This window comes from Triplophysa dalaica, chromosome 10 (genome assembly GCF_015846415.1).
Source record: "Triplophysa dalaica isolate WHDGS20190420 chromosome 10, ASM1584641v1, whole genome shotgun sequence".
In the NCBI taxonomy this organism is placed as follows: domain Eukaryota; kingdom Metazoa; phylum Chordata; class Actinopteri; order Cypriniformes; family Nemacheilidae; genus Triplophysa; species Triplophysa dalaica.
In genome coordinates this window covers 8,043,608-8,066,022 of record NC_079551.1, presented here as the reverse complement: position 1 = coordinate 8,066,022, position 22,415 = coordinate 8,043,608, and the positions used below count along the sequence as shown (strand labels likewise).

The following is a 22,415-nucleotide window of genomic DNA, read 5'->3' as shown; positions in this document are numbered from 1 at the left end:
ATATAATTTTGTCTTGCACTTCATCATCGTTTTATACTTCATAGTTGTATTGCTTACTGTCGACTACTGCAAGACTCATTATGCACTTAAAAAACGACTTTGTAAGATATATACTTACCAGACATCAGCAAGGTAATGACAAATCAACAAAGAAATGTCGTCATCCCTTATTTCAAAATCCCTCAAACTGTCTTAAACATGGTAACACCATTCCTTTGTGTGTGAGGAGTTTTTCACCGAGCACCTTGTATTCTTGTCGAGCGATGTCTGAGCTCTGACTAAACTAGATTCACATGAAATGGGATTGTATCGTATATGCTTGTTAATGTCTAAAATTGACAGAAAATAGATCAACATGAATCCTTCTCATGATCAATATAAAACCAGGCAAATATGCAAGAAGTGGAAAAGTGCATGTTATTGCTATGAATATGGAAGGCCATTATAATATACAGATTCATATTTATTTATACTTTAACCTGTATATGCAGAGAAGAGCTCAAATGTGTATCTTAGATTTTGAAGCAAAATGCATTATTATTAAGTGGTGTAACTAATGTCCCAGATGAAGTTAAGAGGAAGGCCCTTCTAACTTCCGGGTAGACGCGGTCAAATCCTTCATTCAACGCTACAGTCAGAGTTCTTCCAATCTCCAACTGTTCCTGTATGTTAAGAGGGTTACGTTAATACAACATTACACATTTAAACCTAAATACGTCTTAAAGACGAACTTGTTAATAATCAAAATACTACTTTTGTTATCTCTTCATTTATTTCTTTAACTGAAAAACAGTTGAATGAGTCGCAAATTGCAAGTCGCAAACTCACCCCTAGATGCCGCTAAATGTCATACACTGGACTTTAAAATCTTTTAACTTGCAATGGATGAGAATGATTATACGATTTTGTCTGACTTTAGCGAACAAATAGTCCTTTTGGACAGACTGTGACCACATCAGGAAGGAATTCGTAGTTGGCTTTGGGGTCTTTCTTCATGTTGCTGAAAGTGGCTGTTTCCACAACTTCATCAATCGTATGACAAATTCATACGACAAATTCTCCACCACAAACTCACAGATTTTCACAACGACGGCAAAAGAATCAGTAGATGTAGCTGAAAACGTTACATGTAAATTTGTTGTGTTAAAGGGACCGTTTAGGGAAAAAAATAATTTTGTCTTCATTTCCTCACTCTTGAATTGTTTCAAATCTGTATTCATTTCTTTGCTCTGTTGAACACAAAATAAAATATTTTGAAGAATGAAGAAAAGCAAACAGATCTGAGGGAAATTTATTGTAATTCTTCCTACGGTAGTAAATGGTGGCCCACAACTTTTTGGTTACAAGTAGTCTTCCAAATATTATGTATACAGGCTTTAAACAACTCGAGGGTGAGTACATGATGACAGAATTTTCTTTTTGGGTGAACTGCTCCATTAAAGCCATTGATTTGAAGTATATATAGCAAAAGTGCCATACAACAACAAAAGAAATTACCTAGAACATATCTTTGTAAGTCAGGATGTTGTATTTGTCTTTATTTGAGATCCATGTGATGAGATTTTTATGCTTTGTAATCTTTCCCCATCTGCAGAAATCCAGGGCATCTGCTCGTCCTTGATAGTCCAATGATAAATTAACAATAATTAATACAGCTGTATTAATACTTCGTGTATTTACCACTTAACATTTTATTTAGACCACGAAACAAATAGTTTTTAATTTCCTGTCATGTCACGTACTATCACCAGGGCTCTCTTAAAGTAGGCTACCACAGCGGTACGAGCACCAAAGTTTGAGTACCACTGTCCTACAGTATCACAAATGCTGACACTGCGATTTTTGTTACATGTCATGTGAATGGGAACTGTGGCGTATGGGATTGCAATCACATGAGGGTAATTATAATGATGACAGTATTTTAACATTTAGGTAAACCATCCCTGTAAATATAGATCTTCTGAATATCATATACCAAAAATCAATGCTCTGTTCTTCTCATTGCTTCACTTTCAAACTTCTTCCAATGCTAAACTGTATGTGTGTGTGTGTATGTTCGATTAGTAAGTGTCTAGTCAAGCTAATAAAGTCCTGTTTTATTTCACACGTGATGTTATTTGTAGTTCATGTTTATAATCTGAAGTCTGTAAACATGCAGATTCTTGCTACCTGCTCAAAATGCTAAGTGATTTCCTCACATCATGAACTTTTATCCAGATAAGTATAATTGATCATATTCAACTGAATTCATCCCAATTTGGGCTGATCTTTGTTTCCCTTACAGAGGGTGGTGGAGAATATATTGCTTATAATTGTGATCAAAGCTCATGATAATTCTTATAAATTTGGTGAAGAATAGTGTTTAAATAATACTGTTCTTCATTGATTACTCTACACCTTCATCATTACCCTTCAGCTTCAACTTTATTTTACTGTATTTCATATACAGTTTAAGGATCTCTCCTCTTGTTACCTTACTGTAGGATGTTACATATACCATCATGTATTGTGAATCGATGAATGTTAGGGGATATGAAGTCAATGTACAACAGCTTTTTCCCCCAGGCTGTGAGAGCCCTGAACTCACATCACACCGCCCCTCCCTGAAACCCCTAACAACCCCCCCCACATACACCTTACCACATCTCAGGAAAAACGCTTAACTTTTATTTCTGTGCAATTCAGGTGAGCGGGCCTGCACAAGCCACCTGTAGCAACACACTCTCCTCTGCATGCACTAGACACTTTCACACACCATTGTGTTTCCAAATCCCACAAAAAACTGATTGTAATATATGACTGTACTGTAGGTATGCTTACTGGCTCATGCACCACAAACCACCTTACACTGTTCCCCAGCCAGCTGCTTGAATGTCTCTCTCTCTTTGCACATGTACAGTATTTGAAGCCATTTGCACATATGTACAGTTTGTATTTTATATTTTATTTTTATTTGTTAGTTTATGTATATATAACCACTTTTATATATAGCATATGTATAGTCAAAGCTGACAGTAGGCCAGTTGGGTTTTTACTGTTTTACTTCGTGTTGTATATCTGTATTTATGTAGCACCGTGGTCCTGTGAGGCCCGACATCTCGTCCTGCTATATGTCCAACATGTAGTGGAATGACAATAAAGCTCAACTTGAACTTAATGTTGCAATTTGAACTCATGCTCCTTTTTCAACACTTGTTTGAAGTTTAACGTTCAAGAAACTGTCACATCGAAATGTGTGTCCAGTGGCATAGCACGGGAGCTTTTAAAATGTGCCCACATTAACAGTCTGTTTGTCTGTTAGTACATGACATCTCCGAAACACCTCCAGTTTCTTTGAGGGTGCTGCTTTGCAATCTAATGTCATTGCTTTAAAAAGATAATGAAAATATGTGATTACATATGTTCACAATATTAAAATTTGCTGTAGGAAATGATATTGACATATTCTTTCTATTCTGATTCTGCACTCTGACACAAATATAATGGAATGGTAATGTTCTGTGATGGCGAAGTTATGGCCTTTTTTTGTGTGGGTGTGTGATTTTTCATAGAAAGAGTTTTAATAAATTTTAGATTTGAGAAATTGTTCACAGACTAATGATTTCATAGGTAAATAGAATACTAAGATATGCGATGCTGCACAGACAACCATATAATCTCTGCATGGTTAAACTCTTTGCTGTTCTGTGTTAGAGCCAGAATAATCTTTTAGGATTTATGATCCTTTAGACAAGTCAAACATTGAATCGGTGGGTGATGGAGCCTGTTTCTCAAGCCTGGTCACAGTTTTAAGCCCCGTCAGTGTTTGCTACACTTTTGCTACAATTTGGTCAAACTCTTCCCGTGATACTTATAACAAACACAACTATTATCAGAAGGGTTTAATAAGTATAGTTAATGGACTGCTGAGGACTGGGGCAAAGTCATATTCTCCGATGAAGCCCCTTTCCGATTGTTTGGGGCATCTGGAAAAGGCTTGTCCGGAGAAGAAAAGGTCATCGCTACCATCAGTCCTGTGTCATGCCTAAGTAAAGCATCCTAACTCCATTCATGTGTGGGGTTGCTTCTCATCCAAGGGAGTGGGCTCACTCACAATTCTGCCCAAAAACACAGCCATGAATAAAGAATGGTACCAAAACACCCTCCAACAGCAACTTCTTCCAACAATCCAACAACAGTTTGGTGAAGAACAATGCATTTTCCAGCACGATGGAGCACCGTGCCATAAGGCAAAAGTGATAACTAAGTGGCTCTGGGACCAGAATGTTGAAATTTTGGGTCCATGGCCTGGAAACTCCCCAGATCTTAATCCCATTGAGAACTTGTGGTCAATCCTCAAGAGGCGGGTGGACAAACAAAAACCCACTAATTCTGACAAACTCCAAGAAGTTATTATGAAAGAATCGGTTGCTATCAGTCAAGATTTGGCCCAGAAGTTGATTGAGAGCAGGCCCAGTCGAATTGCAGAGGTCCTGAAAAAGAAGGGCCAACACTGCAAATACTGACTCTTTGCATAAATGACATGTAATTGTCGATAAAAGCCTTTGAAACGTACGAAGTGCTTGTAATTATATTTCAGTACATCACAGAAACAACTGAAACAAAGATCTAAAAGCAGTTTAGCAGCAAACTTTTTGAAAACTAATATTTATGTAATTCTCAAAACTTTTGGCCATGACTGTATATAGTGTATGCGCTTTCTTCTTTTTCTTTCTTTCAGATAAAACGTTTTATCAGGCCATTTATTTTTTATTCAGATACCCACAATTTGTAGCCACTCGTGCTAAAGCGAAGTGGACTATTTTAATAAAACTACTGACAACTAAATGTCACAACTGAAAATAATTTATTTAAACATGATTCATTATGAAATGCTCTTAACATGCTTATTATCAATGCTATTGATATTAGTAATCCTAAATGTAGATACAAGACGTTATAGTTTATAATGCAACAAACTTATATAGCAAACAGTAAACTGACTGACAGCCTAAAATACTTCATTACTGCTGCATTTCATTTACAGTTACAGTAAAAGTGTCCATTAATTTACCTGATCTTGGTGTCTGCAGGTCTCTATATCCGACGCGTGTGCAGCATTTACGGAGCAGAAAGGGTTAAAATGAAATGCGTTTGGCACTAAATGAAGATATTAAAGATATCGGCCAAATATAGTTAAAATAAATTTCCCTGAGTGCGTGTGATGTGTACAGCTCATGTATGTAGACGCGCTGCTCAATTTAAACTACAAAAATTGTCTGATGATGTAAATGGTTCCTTATGTCCCGCGGTCCGAATGGAACGAAGCCAAGCTGGGCGAAAACCTGTCATCCAGTGATGACTGGACTGTTGCTGCTTGTCAGGGGCAGGGCGTGCGTCCTTCCTTTACTTTTTCACCACCCTGGGAGCGTTTTAAAACGCAAATATTTTTATCTGCTTGCTTTTCCGGCGTGTGACTCGAAATATTGTCGGACACACGCTCTCTGTCCACTGGTCGGAGTGTGCTTACCTGTGTTTGAGCGGAGCGCACGTGTCTGTGTGTGCGCACGCATCGGACTGGAACTCGATACGGAGAACAAAGGAGAATTGTAAACGTAGAGACTGAAATGACATGCCGCCGTATAAATAAGATAAAGACCATAATGCTATTTAGTTTGTTTAATAAAATAAGAAGGTATAGACATGTTCTGTAGGAAAGGTAACCTTAAACGCTCTTCTCTACTCCTGTGATATCCTCAACCCCGTGATGTTACCCCTACAATATTATGATTTGTCACTGGTACAGAGTTCTTTCTGTAAGAACCAACACCAAAAACCTAACTATTTACTCTAAACTATTCTAACACAACAATTTTGACTAGTGAATTTGCAGTGTACAGTGTACATTTCAACTCCTTCAAGGTTGGAGTTGAAATGCTGACCTGAAATGGGCTGTATACAGCAAAACCTTGAGTCAGTATCTTATCTCTTTAGTAACCACTGTGATTTGATTTTGGAACCCATAAAGAACATTGAGTTTGAAAGGTATGCGTCTAAAATGGGATGTTTTCTTAATAAGGCCCTGTGGAGTATTTTAGTTGCACCCTACTGGCCATAGTTGTAAATTAAACTCCACATTTATAAGTTTACATTTTTCATCAAAACAGGTATGTATCATAAATTTGGAGAACCACTATCTGTAAACTTTTTATTAAACAAATTTTAGTGTTTTTTAGTATAAGAAAACTAAAGTGTGATAAATGGTTTTACAGTCAGAATGTTTACTTATGTGCAAAATTGGCTTTTTATCTTAAGAAATATAACTTTCACTAATAAATAACTACACAATAAAAGGACAAATAAACAGGATGATCTTTAATGGTGGAAGCATGTTGCCTATGAGCGCCAGGCAACCCCCCAGGTTTACAGAAATGGTTTGACCCAATTCTTATGCAGACAAACACGCGTTGTTTAAAACCTGTGCATTGACTAACTTGTTGAAACTCTATTAACTAGCGTTTACCGAAATAAGGTTCAGTAAAATGGTAGCAAATACATTCTCTGAGCATTTTAATGTCATATCCATGTGAGATGTGCTGACAGATAGGCTACAAGAGATTTGAATAGATTATGACATTATCTGTGGGAAAAATATATATACTTTTGACCCTAAATGTTCTTGTACTCCATTTGAAGCACTGGCTAGAGGGCAACAGTTCACAAGGATTGTGGCCTAACTCTTATGGTTATAGAGTTTGGAGTGGGTGCAGACTTTTTTTTATGCATTTTTTTGTAAACATCTGTTACTTGGCAAAATCTGTACAAGTGAGATGATGGAACCCAGTGACCCGAAGGACTTCAAAGCAAACAATTACAAAATATTATGTGTCTTGCGCCATATAATAGGGATAAGATATGCATTGTCTCTTCTTCTTCTCACTGGAAGCTGCTCTCTCTCTGTGAGCTCTTCTCTTGAGTTCTGCCCTTACTTCATTCTCGTCTTTTTTACTTCAGCGTTGGGGTTGGGGTAAAAATAACGATATTGCTAAGACAACGCGGTTATGCTTATATGGCTTATTTAGCATTAGAAAGGTTAGACCATATCTCATTGAGAATCCAGCACAACTACCAGGCCCTGGTAATCTCAGAGCCATCAGACTTTCACACCCTCATACACTTCTACACCCCATCAAGATCTCTGCGTTCAGCAAACCACCAGCATCTTGTATTGCCTTCCCATAAGATAGTAAATCGCTTTCCTGCTCAGTCTCCTTCATGGTGGAACATTCTTCCTAACTCGGTCCGGTCAACCACATCTCTCACAACATTCAAGAAACTACTTAAAACCCATCTCTTCTGTGAACACTTGACAGACAAATGAAAAATAAAAAAACGTACTCTTTCTCTCAACAGGCAGTGGTCTAGCTTTTGTTGAAACCAGTAACTTTGTATTAGCACCTATTGTATTATTGCTCCTGTATGAAATTTCGTTTATGGCTCCCTGAACTCTTTGTAAGTCGCTTTGGAAAAAAGCGTCTGCTGAATGACTATATGTAAATACTTTTTCTCCCTTACGAAAATTAACCTTGGTAAAATTTCAAAACGTCAAATTAATGGAGAACAATACTTTAATAACCAAAATATTTAATATATTACCAACTCGCTGGGAATAGGCTATTTAGCACAGTGGGTGAGCACATGCCCTTCCGGTCCGTCCATTGGCTACTGCGCTGCAGTTTTCAGTTACAACTCTCGAGGTTCCCAAACTGCGCACTGCGCTGCGGTACATTTCACTTAAGAAGGATTTTTTTATTTTGAATGTGTAAAATGTTGATCTGTTGAGACTATACAACAGTAATCAAGTATTTCAGGAGCAGAATGTTTATATGAAAAATAAAGATCGCATTTGCCTGACAGACAGTTAAATTTTTTAAACAATAAGCCTATTTAAAATGTAAATTTAATCAGTAATATTATCGCAATTACAATATCACGGGGAATGATATAAACAATAATGATGCCTTAATCGTGCAGCCCTAACGTAAGGTATATTAATATAGCAAGAAAACGTATTTGGAACGTAAGGGAACGTGATAAAAAAATATTTGGAGACAGATTGCCTATTGGTGGGTCCTGAACTGAAAACATTTGAAGCCCATTTTTAGATTTATAAAGTATGTAGGGGAAACAGATTTAAAAGAAAAAACTCCTATTTTCACTTTTTATTACTTCAGTCATCTATATTGCCAAATAATGTCTTTTTTTCCAGCTACGCTAAACACTAAAAACCAGCAACGCTTAACACTAAAAACCAGCAACGCTTAAAACTAAAAACCAGCAACGCTTAACACTAAAAACCAGCAACGCTTAACACTATAAACCAGCTACGCTAAACACTAAAAACCAGCAACGCTTAACACTAAAAACCAGCAACGCTTAACACTATAAACCAGCTACGCTAAACACTAAAAACCAGCAACGCTTAACACTAAAAACCAGCTACGCTAAACACTAAACACCAGCAACGCTTAACACTATAAACCAGCTACGCTAAACACTAAAAACCAGCAACGCTTAACACTAAAAACCAGCTACGCTAAACACTAAACACCAGCAACGCTTAACACTATAAACCAGCAACGCTTAACACTAAAAACCAGCTACGCTAAACACTAAAAACCAGCAATGCTTAACACTAAAAACCAGCAACGCTTAACACTATAAACCAGCTACGCTAAACACTAAAAACCAGCAACGCTTAACACTAAAAACCAGCAACGCTTAACACTAAAAACCAGCAACGCTTAACACTAAAAACCAGCAACGCTTAACACTAAAAACCAGCAACGCTTAACACTAAAAACCAGCAACGCTTAACACTAAAAACCAGCTACGCTTAACACTAAAAACCAGCAACGCTTAACACTATAAACCAGCAACGCTAAACACTAAAAACCAGCAACGCTTAACACCAAAAACCAGCAACGCTTAACACTAAAAACCAGCTACGCTAAACACTAAAAACCAGCTACGCTAAACACTAACAACCAGCACCGCTAAACACAAAAAACCAGCAAAGCTAAACACTAGGGGTGGCACGGTACATGAAAAAACACCCGAACCGTTCGGTTCACTTGTCTCGGTTCGGTTCGTGTGTATGCGCACGGTTCGACGCATGCGCAATGTAGCCCCGTGCTCAGACAGTTTCGCATGAACATACATATAGTTAAAGTGTAGTAGGGAGTGTTGCAGAAATGGCAAGAGGAGGAGATAATGAAGGCCCGGAGTTGGCGGATGCGCCTGCATCGTCAAATCCGGTTTGTGGGAAGAATTTCGATTTCATGTTACATACGATGGCAACGGAAATAAAACAGTAGATAGAACTGCAACGGTGTGCAAGTATAGTATAAAATGCATTACATATGTTAATAAACAATTCTAATATGACAGTTCATTTGAGATGACATCACGCCAATGTGTCGATAAGCACAAACAGGAGAGAGCCGGTTAGGAAACAACTTCTGTCCGCAGCATTTAAGCAACCTCTCAGTGACAAATCGGATTAATGCATTGGGGATGTTTATAGCAAAATATATGCAAACGCGCAGCGTGATTGAGTGTGAAGGATTTCGTCAGCTGATGAATGTACTCGAGCCGCGGTATAATATTCCCTCTCGCCGACACTTCGGCAGTGGGGACATAGTCACTGCATGTAGGTCTCGCCTCTTGACAGAAAATGTGAACAATTGATATTTTTGAAGTGAACAAAGGGGTGTCTTTACAGCATTTTTGTTTTTAATATTTATATATATACAGTGGCACTTTAATGTCTAGTTTCCAAATACTGCACTTAATTTCAAGTGAAAGAAATGTATCCTCACTCTCAGGGAATGGAAGCATTGTTTATACTGTTTTTGTGTTATGCTTGACTTTATGATTATAGCCTTTGCTATTGTTATAGCCTCGTTATATTATATTATGTTACTACATTATATTATTTATTTATGTTTAAAGTATTTTGACTTGTTTAAAAGACAGTGCTTGTAAGAGTTCCTCTCTTTTTCTTTTAAAATATTTATTTTGTAAGACCTACACTGAAGTTGTCAGTTTGATAAATGCAAGTTAATTTCAATCTTTGGTGTGCTAAAAAGGCACAAGTTCCTGTAGATATAACACAACACATTCTCCTTTTTTTGCCAAATAAACGAAAAGCATGTCATCATCAATGTCTTCTCTCTTGCTGTATCAAAATCTCACCTACCTTTTACTCAGAGATGGTCTCAATAATGTGGTTACATTCAGTAAGTGCCTGATTACGTTACAAAAATGTTAATACTGTATCCTAAATTGTGGATAAATAAGCTAATAAACTATATATCATATGCTGAAGGACATTTCTGGAACGTTAAAGATTAAAAGTAAAAATAACAACAAGAACCGTGACCCTAAAACCGTGCCACCCCTACTAAACACTATAAACTGCTACACTAAACACTAAAAACCAGAAACGCTAAACACTAAAAACCAGCTACACTAAACAGTAAAAACCAGCAACGCTAAACAGTAAAAACGTCTTGGTTACGTATGTAACCTCGGCTCCCTGATGGAGGGAACGAGACGTTGTGTCGCGAACGACAGATGGGGTTCGCCCTTGAGAACCAATCAACTCTGACTACTATAGAAAAGGCCAATGAAATTTGGCGAATGAAATTTGCATGCCGGGCTCCGCCCCCGGATATCCGGTATAAAACGAAGCCGGCGTGCAGCATTCACTTACCTTTTGTTCTGAAGAGCCTGAGAGCCTCTCACGACTGCAGCAGAATACGATTTGTGTGTGTGGCGTAAGGGACACAACGTCTCGTTCCCTCCATCAGGGAACTGAGGTTACATACGTAACCAAGACGTTCCCTTTCTGTCGGTCTCTCGACGTTGTGTCGAGAACGACAGATGGGGTTGCCCCTGGAAAACGCCACAACGCTGTATCGCGTCACAATCTCTAGCGAAGCAACTGTAAAAGGCCTGGGCGTGTCAGCTTGAAGCTTTCGCGAAACTGTAACCTTCCAGTGTGGTGGTCGGGGGTTCCAGAGCTTTCTTGGAGAAAGATGGGAACAGCCCTGACCGGTAACCTTTCACGGACGGAGGCCTTAGCTCTCTACTGGCGAGAGGCCGTCCGGCTCGGGTTTACACCGGGTAAGCGCAACTTCCTTAATTAGGGATGCGCTGCAGAGGCCACCTCCTACCCGTGGGGAGGAAAAATGGTGGATATAGGTATGGTCTCGACCTTGGAGGAGAACGCATGGAACGTGCGGACTGAGTAGTTAACCACGAGGTGGAGGTCCACCTGGGGAAGTTCATGGGTTACCAGGAGTGGGAACCATTCTCATGAGGATACATCAGACGGAACAACCCACGGAGGGGGTGTTACAGACGTCCGGTAGCACTAGGTCCGGTTTGCACTGTGATAGTTCATATGGTATCCCGGCCTAAGGGGGAAGGCTGCTCTGCCCAGCCAACCCCCAGGGGGTGCTTGCTTAGTGATGGATGGAATGCCTGTTCCTAACCAGTATCTGGGTAAGAAGGGAGGTTGGTAGTAACGGCATACACGACCCAGTGCGCCAGCCTCGGCTTGGAGACAGCCTTCCCCTTCTGCTGTCCTCCAATACAGACACGGAGCTGGTCAGAGCTTAGAGCTCTGCGTGCGGTCCGGGTAAAGGCGCAATAAATGCGCTGGACACAACACAAATCGGGTTGGGTCTTCCTCCCCAGGAGCGCCGTCCTACTCAGGCGAGGAAGATCGGAACCTCCGAGGGGCTCATGGGGGGCCCAGAAGCCCCCCAGTACCACTTTAGGGTCCCAAGAGAGTATTGGGCGGAGATGAGGCGGATTCAGCGCTCTCACGCCCCTTAGGAACCTGATGATAAGGTCATGTTGCCCTAGAAACTTCCCATCAACTGAGACGTGATGAGTGGCGATAGCGACTACATACACTTTCAGCGGGGAGGGGAGATGCTAGTCTCCAGTCTCATAAGGACAACACAATCCTGATCGAGCACCTCAGTGGGTCTTTCTCGTTGAGAGAGAGACACCAGGACGAGAAGAGGCGCCGTCTAGAGGCGTGTAACCGCCTAGTAGACGGGGCCCTAGCCTGGGTGATGGTCTCATCCGTAAAGGCGGAGTAGCCATCTCAGGATCTTCTCGTCCCGTCCAGAGACCAGACATGGGAATTCCAGAGTTCCAGAACGTGTCCTTTCACTGAGAGAACAGGTCTTCTGTCAGGGGAATGGGTTAGGGGGATCGCGGGATCCCCGGCCGGATGGTTGGTTCCTCCCTTTTACCTGCCTGGCGGGACAATGGCACACACTGTCAGTTGAGAGTGGTGACAGCTGTCGTATATATACATTCGCTGACCAGTGGAGTGGTCAATCGGCTGCAAGTACACCCGGGGAGAACGGAAAAACTCTGGGAGTAAGTGGGCGCCAGGTCATGAAAAGGTAACGAGTCAGGAATCGTCCCGTACCGACCGGTCAGAGCCGTGGCTGTGAAGGTCGGGCCCGATATCGTTCTCCCTGGGGTCTTCCCGTCAGTGTCACCTCCCTCGAGAAGATTGCTGACGGGGTGAAGGTTTCCACTTCGACCTCCGTGCCTGGGGTGCTGTCTGTGGGGACAAAGGAACCGGAGTCGATGTCGAAGGGGTCCTGTGCTGCCGGGAAGCATACATCACGCAAGATCTCTGAGGCCTCTGGGCGGTTGAGTCGCAGCGTGGTAAAATGTGGCTATCCACCACTGTCTGCTTCTTTACCGTGGAAGAAATACAGTCCATGACGATGTTACCAACAACCCACCCTGCGAGACGGACGCACCAAGAAAGTGGACTTTCTCGTTGTCATACGTCTACACAAGGTTCAGCCGGGGGTGTCTCTCCTGGACCACTACCGTGGACAACGTCCGACCCAGAGCCCGTGTCGCCACCTTGGTCGCCCGTAGAGCGCCGTCTGTGGTAGCACGGAGATCCTGCATTATACCCAGGTCGTCCTTACCCCCGTGGAGCTCTCCTAACGCCCTGGCCTGCAGGATGGCCATGGCATAGAGAGAGGAGGCAGTCTGGCCCGCGGCAGCGCAAGGCCTCGGCACCAGTGATGCCGAAGTCCTACATGCCTTGGACGGAAGGCGTGGCCAATTCCCCACAGGAGGTAGCCGCCCGCGGCACAGGTGCAGCGCAGGCGCCGTTCCCCCCGGGTAATCTCGACGTAGCCTCCGGCTGCCCCCACCAACGAGGGAAGTAAGGGAGCCGGAGCTGGTTTCACTGGAACGGTCCGTGAGTGGAGCGTTCCAAGTTTTACACAGCTCCTCATGCACCTCCGGGAAAAAACATGGCACCTGGGGTTGGCGCGGTCTTCACTGCGCTCCGACCCCAGGAACCACGCTTTCCCGGGTTAGCATGGTTGACATCACTTCTGCTTCATCCTGAGCTCGACCCCCCGGGGGGGAGCTCGGATTCGCCAGAGTCGGATGCCAGTCTCCCTCCGATGCTGCGAGCGACATCTCATCTACGTCACGCATCGTTTCCGAGTGCGTGCCTGAGGGTCCGGACGGTATGCCACCGCCGGTTGGGGAATGTTCAAAAGAGCGAACATCACTAACGCTGCTAACACAGGCGGACTTCGGGGCCATAGCCACCGTTGTCACGGCCCGGGTAGCAAACGAAATGGTGGCTGTTTCCCGTAGGAAGACAGACACCCGTGACCGCAACTTCTGAAAGACAATCTGCCCACAGTGCGGGTAAGATGTGTCAACGAACGCTGCTTCAGCGTGCTGGACGCCCAGACGCCTAATGCAGCGATTGTGTCCATCCCCCTCCTCGATGAGGGTGCCGCACCCAAGAGAACAGCGGGACATGCCGCGCTGGAGAATGCTCAGTCAGTCCTGAAAACTTGAAGGTGCTTTGTTCAGGGTACGCAGACCTATGGCGCGACCCGCCGTCTTTCTTGGGAACGATGAAGTGTGAGTCATGACTCACAGAACATCTAGGTTTTAAGGGACGAACTCGATACCTATTTTGACAGAAAGGTGGCGACCTCTACCCGAAGTACGGAGGCTTCCCTGCCTCTGACAGAGGGAGAGATGATGCCCCGAAACTTGGGACAGTCTCTGGCAAACTGGATCAAGTAACCAAGACGGACCGCCCGCATTGGTCTGCGAGACTGTATGGGCAGCTCTCAAGCTCCCAGGGACTGTGACAGGGTGACCAAGGCGACGGTCTGCTTCATCATTCCCACGGGGGGCTGTTCGTCGGCTGGTGGGGCCAACCATCTGTCGCGGGGGTCCCTGGACGGATGGTTGGTTCCTCCCTTTTACCTGCCTGGCGGGACAACGGCTGACACTGTCAGTTGAGAGTGGTGACAGCTGTCGTATGTATACATTCGTATGCCTTACCCCCGTGGAGCTCTCCTAACGCCCTGGCCTGCAGTGATGCCGAAGTCCTACATGCCTTGCACGGTAGGCGTGGCCGATTCCCCACAGGAGGTAGCCGCCCGCGGCACAGGTGCAGCGCAGGCCCCGTTCCCCCCGGGTAATCTCGACATAGCCTCCAGCTGCCCCACCAACGTGGGAAGTAAGGGAGCCGGAGCTGGTTTCACTGGAACGGTCCGTGAGTGGAGCGTTCCAAGTTTTACACAGCTCCTCATGCACCTCCGGGAAAAAACATGGCACCTGGGGTTGGCGCGGTCTTTACCGCGCTCCGACCCCAGGAACCACGCTTTCCCGGGTTAGCATGGTTGACATCACTTCTGCTTCATCCTGAGCTCGACCCCCCGGGGGGGAGCTCGGATTCGCCAGAGTCGGATGCCAGTCTCCCTCCGATGCTGCGAGCGACATCTCATCTACGTCACGCATCGTTTCCGAGTGCGTGCCTGAGGGTCCGGACGGTATGCCACCGCCGGTTGGGGAATGTTCAAAAGAGCGAATCGGGTTGCGATCGGCCCGTAAGCACTTGGCTGGCGGGTTTACGTTCGCAGAGATCCCCACATCACTAACGCTGCTAACACAGGCGGACTTCGGGGCCGTAGCCACCGTTGTCACGGCCCGGGTAGCAAACGAAATGGTGGCTGTTACCCGTAGGAAGACAGCCACCCGTGACCGCAACTTCTGAAAGACAATCTGCCCGCAGTGCGGGTAAGATGTGTCAAACGAACGCTGCTTCAGCGTGCTGGACGCCCAGACGCCTAATGCAGCGATCGTGTCCATCCCCCTCCTCGATGAGGGTGCCGCACCCAAGAGAACAGCGGGACATGCCGCGCTGGAGAATGCTCAGTCAGTCCTGAGAACTTGAAGGTGCTTTGTTCAGGGCACGCAGACCTATGGCGCGACCCGCCGTCTTTCTTGGGAACGATAAAGTGCGAGTCGTGACCCACAGAACATCTTGGTTTTAAGGGACGAACTCGATACCTATTTTGACAGAAAGGTGGCGACCTCTTCCCGTCAGTGTCACCTCCCTCGAGAAGATTGCTGACGGGGTGGAGGTTTCCCCTTCGACCTCCGCGCCCAGGGGGGCCGTCTGTGGGGTCTAAGGAACTGGAGCCGATGTCGAAGGGGTCCTGTGCTGCCGGGAAGCATACATCACGCAAGATCTCTGAGGCCTCTGGGCGGTTGAGTCGCAGCGTGGTAAAATGTGGCTATCCACCACTGTCTGCTTCTTTACCGTCAAAAAAAGACAGTCCATAAGGATGTTGCCAACAACCCCACTGCGAGACAGACGAACCAAGAAAGTTGACTTTCTCGGTGTCATACGTCTACACAAGGTTCAGCCGGGGGTGTCTCTCCTGGACCACTACCGTGGACATCGTCCGACCCAGAGCCCGTGCCGCCACATTGGTCGCCCGTAGAGCGCCATCAGTGGTAGCACGGAGATCCTGCATTATACCCAGGTCGGCCTTACCCCCGTGGAGCTCTCCTAACGCCCTGGCCTGCAGGATGGCCATGGCATAGAGAGAGGAGGCAGCCTGGCCCGCGGCAGCGCAAGGCCTCAGCACCAGTGATGCCGAAGTCCTACATGCCTTGGACGGTAGGCGTGGCCAATTCCCCACAGGAGGTAGCCGCCCGCGGCACAGGTGCAGCGCAGGCGCCGTTCCCCCCGGGTAATCTCGACGTAGCCTCCGGCTGCCCCCACCAACGAGGGAAGTAAGGGAGCCGGAGCTGGTTTCACTGGAACGGTCCGTGAGTGGAGCGTTCCAAGTTTTACACAGCTCCTCATGCACCTCCGGGAAAAAACATGGCACCTGGGGTTGGCGCGGTCTTCACCGCGCTCCGACCCCAGGAACCACACTTTCCCGGGTTAGCATGGTTGACATCACTTCTGCTTCATCCTGAGCTCGACCCCCCGGGGGGGAGCTCGGATTCGCCAGAGTCGGATGCCAGTCTCCCTCCGATGCTGCGAGCGACATCTCATCTACGTCACGCATCGTTTCCGAGTGCGTGCCTGAGGGTCCGGACGGTATGCCACCGCCGGTTGGGGAATGTTCAAAAGAGCGAACATCACTAACGCTGCTAACACAGGCGGACTTCGGGGCCATAGCCACCGTTGTCACGGCCCGGGTAGCAAACGAAATGGTGGCTGTTTCCCGTAGGAAGACAGCCACCCGTGACCGCAACTTCTGAATGACAATCTGCCCTCAGTGCGAGTAAGATGCGTCAACGAACGCTGCTTCAGCGTGCTGAACGCCCAGACGCCTAACGCAGCGATCGTGTCCATCCCCCTCCTCGATGAGGGTGCCGCACCCAAGAGAACAGCGGGACATGCCGCGCTGGAGAATGCTCAGTCAGTCCTGAAAAGGACTTTTAGAAAAATCTCTAACACCTCCGGAACTGCCGAGACGCCCAGGGGAAAGTTGCTGCAGGTAGGGACGATCCGCTGCTCATCGTCGTAGATCCTGCTTTGTTTTTCTTTTCTGTGTTTTACAAACAAATTCAATAAAGTAAATTTCCATCTATGAATCGGAGTCCCCTGTGCACCGTGTGAATGTGCGTTTTAACGCCTTCCACTTTTTTTTGAAGAAGGCCTTGATGGCCTTTCTTCTCCTTTTCTTTTTCGGCTCTTCACTGATATGAAGCTGACACTCGCTTGTTTGGGTACTCCGAGAGATCTTCTTAGACAAGAATACAAGAGAATATTGAATATGAGAATATTGTAGAAAGAAAATACTCTTGTACACCTGCAGTGATTCATGTAACGTGTTACAGTTACTTAGCGTCTGAGATCATGCATATAATACAATACAAAGTATGATTTATACAGTGAGTGCCAGAACACGTTTCCAAAGTCAATAAATGTAAATTAAAATGCTTTCTGTTCAGGTGCAAGCTATACATTTGAAGTATCCATATTTTTAAATGAATTAGAAATATAAAACATGTCTTACCCTGGGAGGGTCTAAATTAATGTATACTGGTGGGCGGATGTAACATCCTGGCCACTAATCCATAAAGAAAACCAAATTGTTAATACAATGAACAATGACTGTGCAGTACATATTAAAATTATTCACATCTCACATTCCTGATGTTATTACTTTTGCAATAATCTATTCATCTGACTTGGGTGGGTAAGTCTTTATGTATAGTGATAAAACTGTGAAAATTCTTAAATGTTGGCATGAGTAAAAATACAATAACATTTAAGCGTTAATTTTAAAATTTAGGAAATTAAATACACGTACCTCCACAGCACATTGTCTGTTCGGTTCCCGGCTTATTTTTTCTATAAATGTAATAATAAAAATCAAAGATGATTAAGGGACAAAGTTCTTACTGTTTATATATTATACATTACTATGCAGAATTGACATTTGCCACATGTAAAGATGATTCTCACCTGTTGCAAACACCTCATCTATTGACCCCGACTCATTTTTCAGCGATTCGATGTTTTGATGTGCTATAGATATGAAAAAGAAACATGGCTTATGTATATTGGTCTGTATCGGACAGTGCCACAGTGAAAATTTGTTTTACCTGTGTCAAATACGTCACAGTCTAAAGACACCTTCTCGATGTCTGCTAATCATTGTTGTGCAAAATTGACTTTAGACACATATTGAAAAACGTCTCTGTTTAAATATATCATACATTTCTCTGCAGAATTGACATAATCCATATATAAAGATTAGCCTCACCTGTTACAAAAATATCATCTGGAGAAACATCCTGGTCGAACAAAGATTCAAGGCTTTCGCGTGCTACAGATTTGAAAAAAGAGACCCTTATACATTGCTGTACGACTGACATTAGCCACATATTGAAAAACGTCTCTGTTTAAATATATTATACATTTCTCTGCAGAATTGACATAATCCATATATAAAGATTAGCCTCACCTGTTACAAAAATATCATCTGAAGAAATCTCCTGGTCGAACAAAGATTCAACGCTTTCGTTTGCTACAGATTTGAAAAAAGAGACCATTATGCATTTGGTATACATAATACATAATATTGATGAAAATATTAACTGAAAAAAGGATAAACACACATCGTTGTTAAGATGCATTATACATAGCCGTGCAGAGCTGGCATTTGCCACATACAGTATAACGTATAAATTGTGTTTATTTACCTTTGATGAAGACGTCATCGTTTGAAGACACATTCTTGATGTTTTCGTGGGGTCCCCAAACTTCCGCTATAGAAATATTAAGGCAAGTAGAAAACATACTAATTGGACGCCGTTGTTTATATTTATTATACGATACATTGCAGTGTATAACTGAAATTAACCAACAACAAAACTTCACCGCAAAAATGTAATTTTACGAGGTGGCTTATTTTCTTTAACCCTCCTGTTACCCTAAAATCTGTTAACATATTTTACCCACTGGGGTCAATTTGACCCCAGCAATTTAAACCTACAGAATGGGACTTTTTTCTAAAAGGTTTGTGTCAGGTAATAAATATCTTTGGTGAGTCCTTAAAAAGACCTTTAAATAAACCCGCAACACCTGACCGCCACCACTCCGCACCCCTTGTACATCCAAAATACCTATTGCAAGTAGTGTAACATGCATTATGTTTGTGGTCAATTTATTATTTCTAAAACAGAACATCATTAATATTATCACATAATTAAGGAACACATAATAATTCATTAACAAGGGAGAATGAATGAACATATAAAACACATTAAAAAAAAAAGTACATTTGAGCATTGTGTCAGTAATTGTTTTATGCAAACGTATTTGCTTTTTGGTATGAATATATGAGTTTGACAGCATACAAAAATCTTATGAACAGCATTTGAACACCAATATGGACAGCCCACCCGCCGGAACATTTTAGCCATTTATCATTTGCACATGATGTGCATAAAGTTTGTCCTTGCAGACGTATTTTTTGCATTTCTCACAAGTGTTGCTGGTCTTGGAATCATTTCTGTTAGGACAGAAATGAACCAGAGATGAACCAGACATTCATCCACAGTGATGTGGGGGCCTGGATTATAAAGAAAGGGTAATCGCTTGACCCACTTGCCCCATACATCCCGTATTGCTGCGAGTTTGTCAGGCTCTCATCAGCCCTGTCTTGTTTCTTTGTCATCAAAGCGTATAACACGGGAGAACGCATGGAATGTATTTAGGGACATTGTGGTTGGAAATATTGACCTTCCAGTGTCGGCGTTCCAAAGGCTTGTTGTTGATACTCCTTTTGAATTGTACACTCCTGCCAAAATGAGCAACCCAATGTAGGCTTGCAAGTCAGTCACATCAAGCTCTTTCCAGCTGTCCCCATACACCTTCCTTCTCTCTAAGTTTGTCATTTCAAGTATATCCCGTTCAATTGATGGTGTAATGAACAGCTCAAATGCTGATTTTATATCTTGTATATGGCTGACAGCCTATCTGGTGGGCCCTGAAACCATTTTGATGAGTCTACACTGACGTCCAAGTGGGGAGCGGGATCATAATAACTTTCCATTTTTGGAAGGTAATGTGTCTACAGGTGGTTGAGAGACAACTGGAGGGTCAACACTAGGAGTCTCATTCTCATCTAAGAAGGATGACTCATGATCAGGGTCCTCCTCAACATTATCATCAATCTCAGACACATTCTCCTCTATTTCACTTTCACTGCCAAAAACCTGTGACCAAACCTCATTGACAGAATACCTTTGCTTAGAGGCCATATTTGAATTGAGTGCATAAAGAGAGTATCCACAGAGCACAAAAACAAATGGTTTAGAAGTCTTCTGTCCAAGCTTTTATATGTATTCCCCTGCCCCATACCACAGGAAATGTAAACGTTCTCGCAATAATTTAGTTTTTCACCCACTCATGGCACAGGAAATATCATAGTTCTCGCAAGAATTTAGTTTTCCCTCGCCCATGGCACGCAAAATATCAAAGTTCTCGCGAAAATTCAGATTCCACTAGGAAAAGTCATTAATTCTCAAGCAAAAAAAAAGAGATTTCAACTATGTGTTTAGAGACGTTAAACATTGAATGGGGTCAAATTGACCCCTAGGATAATAGGAGGGTTAACGTTATAACTATATCAACTAAATATGTTTTACCTGCTCGTTGCAAAAACAAGGAGTCGTCTGGAATGTGTGGATATTCCCTTTGCGGTATAATTGGGACTTGAAGCGGGCAACACTTGACTATTTCCCGTGTCGATTCCAAGAACTCGTTTAAGAAACGATGATCTTTCTTTTTTCGCCAACGACTCATTGCTTTAAAGTAAATCTTCTATCACAGGGTAAAGTAAATCTTCTATCACAGGGTAAAGTAAATCTTCTATCACAGGGTAAAGTAAATCTTCTATCACAGGGTAAAGTAAATCTTCTATCACAGGGCAAAGCAAACTGAAAATGAAATGCCTGCAGACAAACAAAAGAGGCTTCAAAAGGCTTCCGGCGAATTACGTCACAATCACATGCAACGAAATAGGACGCCTGACCTTCAAGCTAAATTTAAAGGGACAGTTCACTCAAAAATAAAATACTATCATCTGAACACATCAGGTCGCTTAACTAACAGTTTATGTCTGTAATTTGTTTCTGTACACTATTTCCTCATAAAAAATAACCAGATTTCTGCAATAAATAAAAACAAACACGACTTCTTTAGTTAATGGTAACCTTGATAACCAGGTGTTAGGCTAAAGGTTATAACGTTACTTGCGTCTGAAATTTTTTAAGTTTTATTATTTTTATGCAATTACAGTTTTAAACAATCAAGTTGAAAATTTTTAGTCATTGGTAAAACATTTTTTGCATTATTAAAACATCACTGAAACACTATAAACTAAGTGAATAAAATACACAAACAACAGATGACAACTAAAACTTTAACATCCGCAACATTTTATTTCTATTTATCTCAACAATCATAAGTATTGACCATGTAAATATAAAAAAAAATTGTAAAGTATACAGACTTACATAGACACTCTTTTACCCAGCAGGTCTTAATTTCACACGACATTCTTTACATTAGCCTATCTAAGATGATCTATGTAAAAAAACTATAGACAACAGACCATTATCTAAAGAGTTGCAAACACCACAAAGGTTTGTTTTAAGTTCGTGTTACATTAAAATAACACTGTTGCATTCAGCATCCCTCACTAAACATGTGTGGGTGGGATGTTAGTCCCTGTAATGACTTGTTAGACTTACACGCAGACTCCTCCAATTGCAAATGAACCGTCACAGAGATACTACAGAGATGGATCAGTTCTTAAAAACAAAGAAACATTTATCTTAAGCATCATCTGAATTTTTCTAACATCTCTTATTTGTCCTTGATGCCCCATCTGCAGGTCACAGAGTCGTTAACCTGCACCATTTCTTGAGACCTCTGTTGAAGAACTTATTTTCTTAAAATGTAAATAAGGGCGGGACATATTCATTTTGAAATGTTGACGTAAACATAAAAAATGGTAAACACATTTCAAACTGTAAATACTGTATGATACTGCTATGTGTAATTTATTTTAGTGGTTGTTTAACACTTACATTTGTTCTCCATCTTGGGCCGAGCCTATAATTGTTTCTCCAGATCTTGGATCTTGTCATCCTGCAGTTCTTCTGCGGCTTTCAGAACCCCTACTTCTGCAGTGAATGATCGAGCTTCCACCTCTCTACAAAATACAGCTTACATAGCCTAAAGAAAATCTACAGATGTCATTATAGTCAAAATATGTGTGCTGAAGAGATCGCACTGTTTCTAAAGCACTGAAGGCTTCCTGGGAATTCTCGGTGTGAGGAGACACAACAAGCTCATCTGTAAATTGCTGTAATTAAACGTATCACCTGAGAACAGACTTGTGGTTTGATCTTTGTCGGCACTGAACTAATAGCATCATGAGACTAAAAGACTATAACCCAAAGCTACAATTTTAAGGAAAGTGTTTGCAAAAGTGCAACTGGTCATAAATCTTGCCTTTCTT

General features: G+C 42.9%; 1 protein-coding gene across 5 annotated transcripts; it reads right to left on the bottom strand.

Moving 5' to 3' along the window:
• Positions 1-4,049: 4,049 nt before the first annotated feature.
• LOC130429775 (uncharacterized) lies at positions 4,050-20,968 on the bottom strand. 5 transcript variants are annotated; one of them, XM_056758539.1, is made up of 8 exons: positions 20,536-20,967; positions 18,586-18,651; positions 18,348-18,410; positions 18,147-18,209; positions 17,846-17,908; positions 17,691-17,731; positions 17,394-17,447; positions 4,050-4,472 (listed from the first exon to the last, which is right to left on the bottom strand). In XM_056758539.1, exons 1-8 carry the CDS (start codon positions 20,690-20,692, stop codon positions 4,329-4,331), a joined length of 651 nt encoding a protein of 216 aa, XP_056614517.1. In that variant the 5' UTR covers positions 20,693-20,967; the 3' UTR covers positions 4,050-4,328. The 5 variants fall into 5 exon arrangements, with proteins under 5 accessions (XP_056614517.1, XP_056614512.1, XP_056614514.1 ...); XM_056758534.1 differs by lacking the exon at positions 4,050-4,472 and adding an exon at positions 16,753-17,186 and having other exon boundaries at positions 20,536-20,968; XM_056758536.1 differs by lacking the exon at positions 4,050-4,472 and adding an exon at positions 16,753-17,120.
• Positions 20,969-22,415: the final 1,447 nt, after the last annotated feature.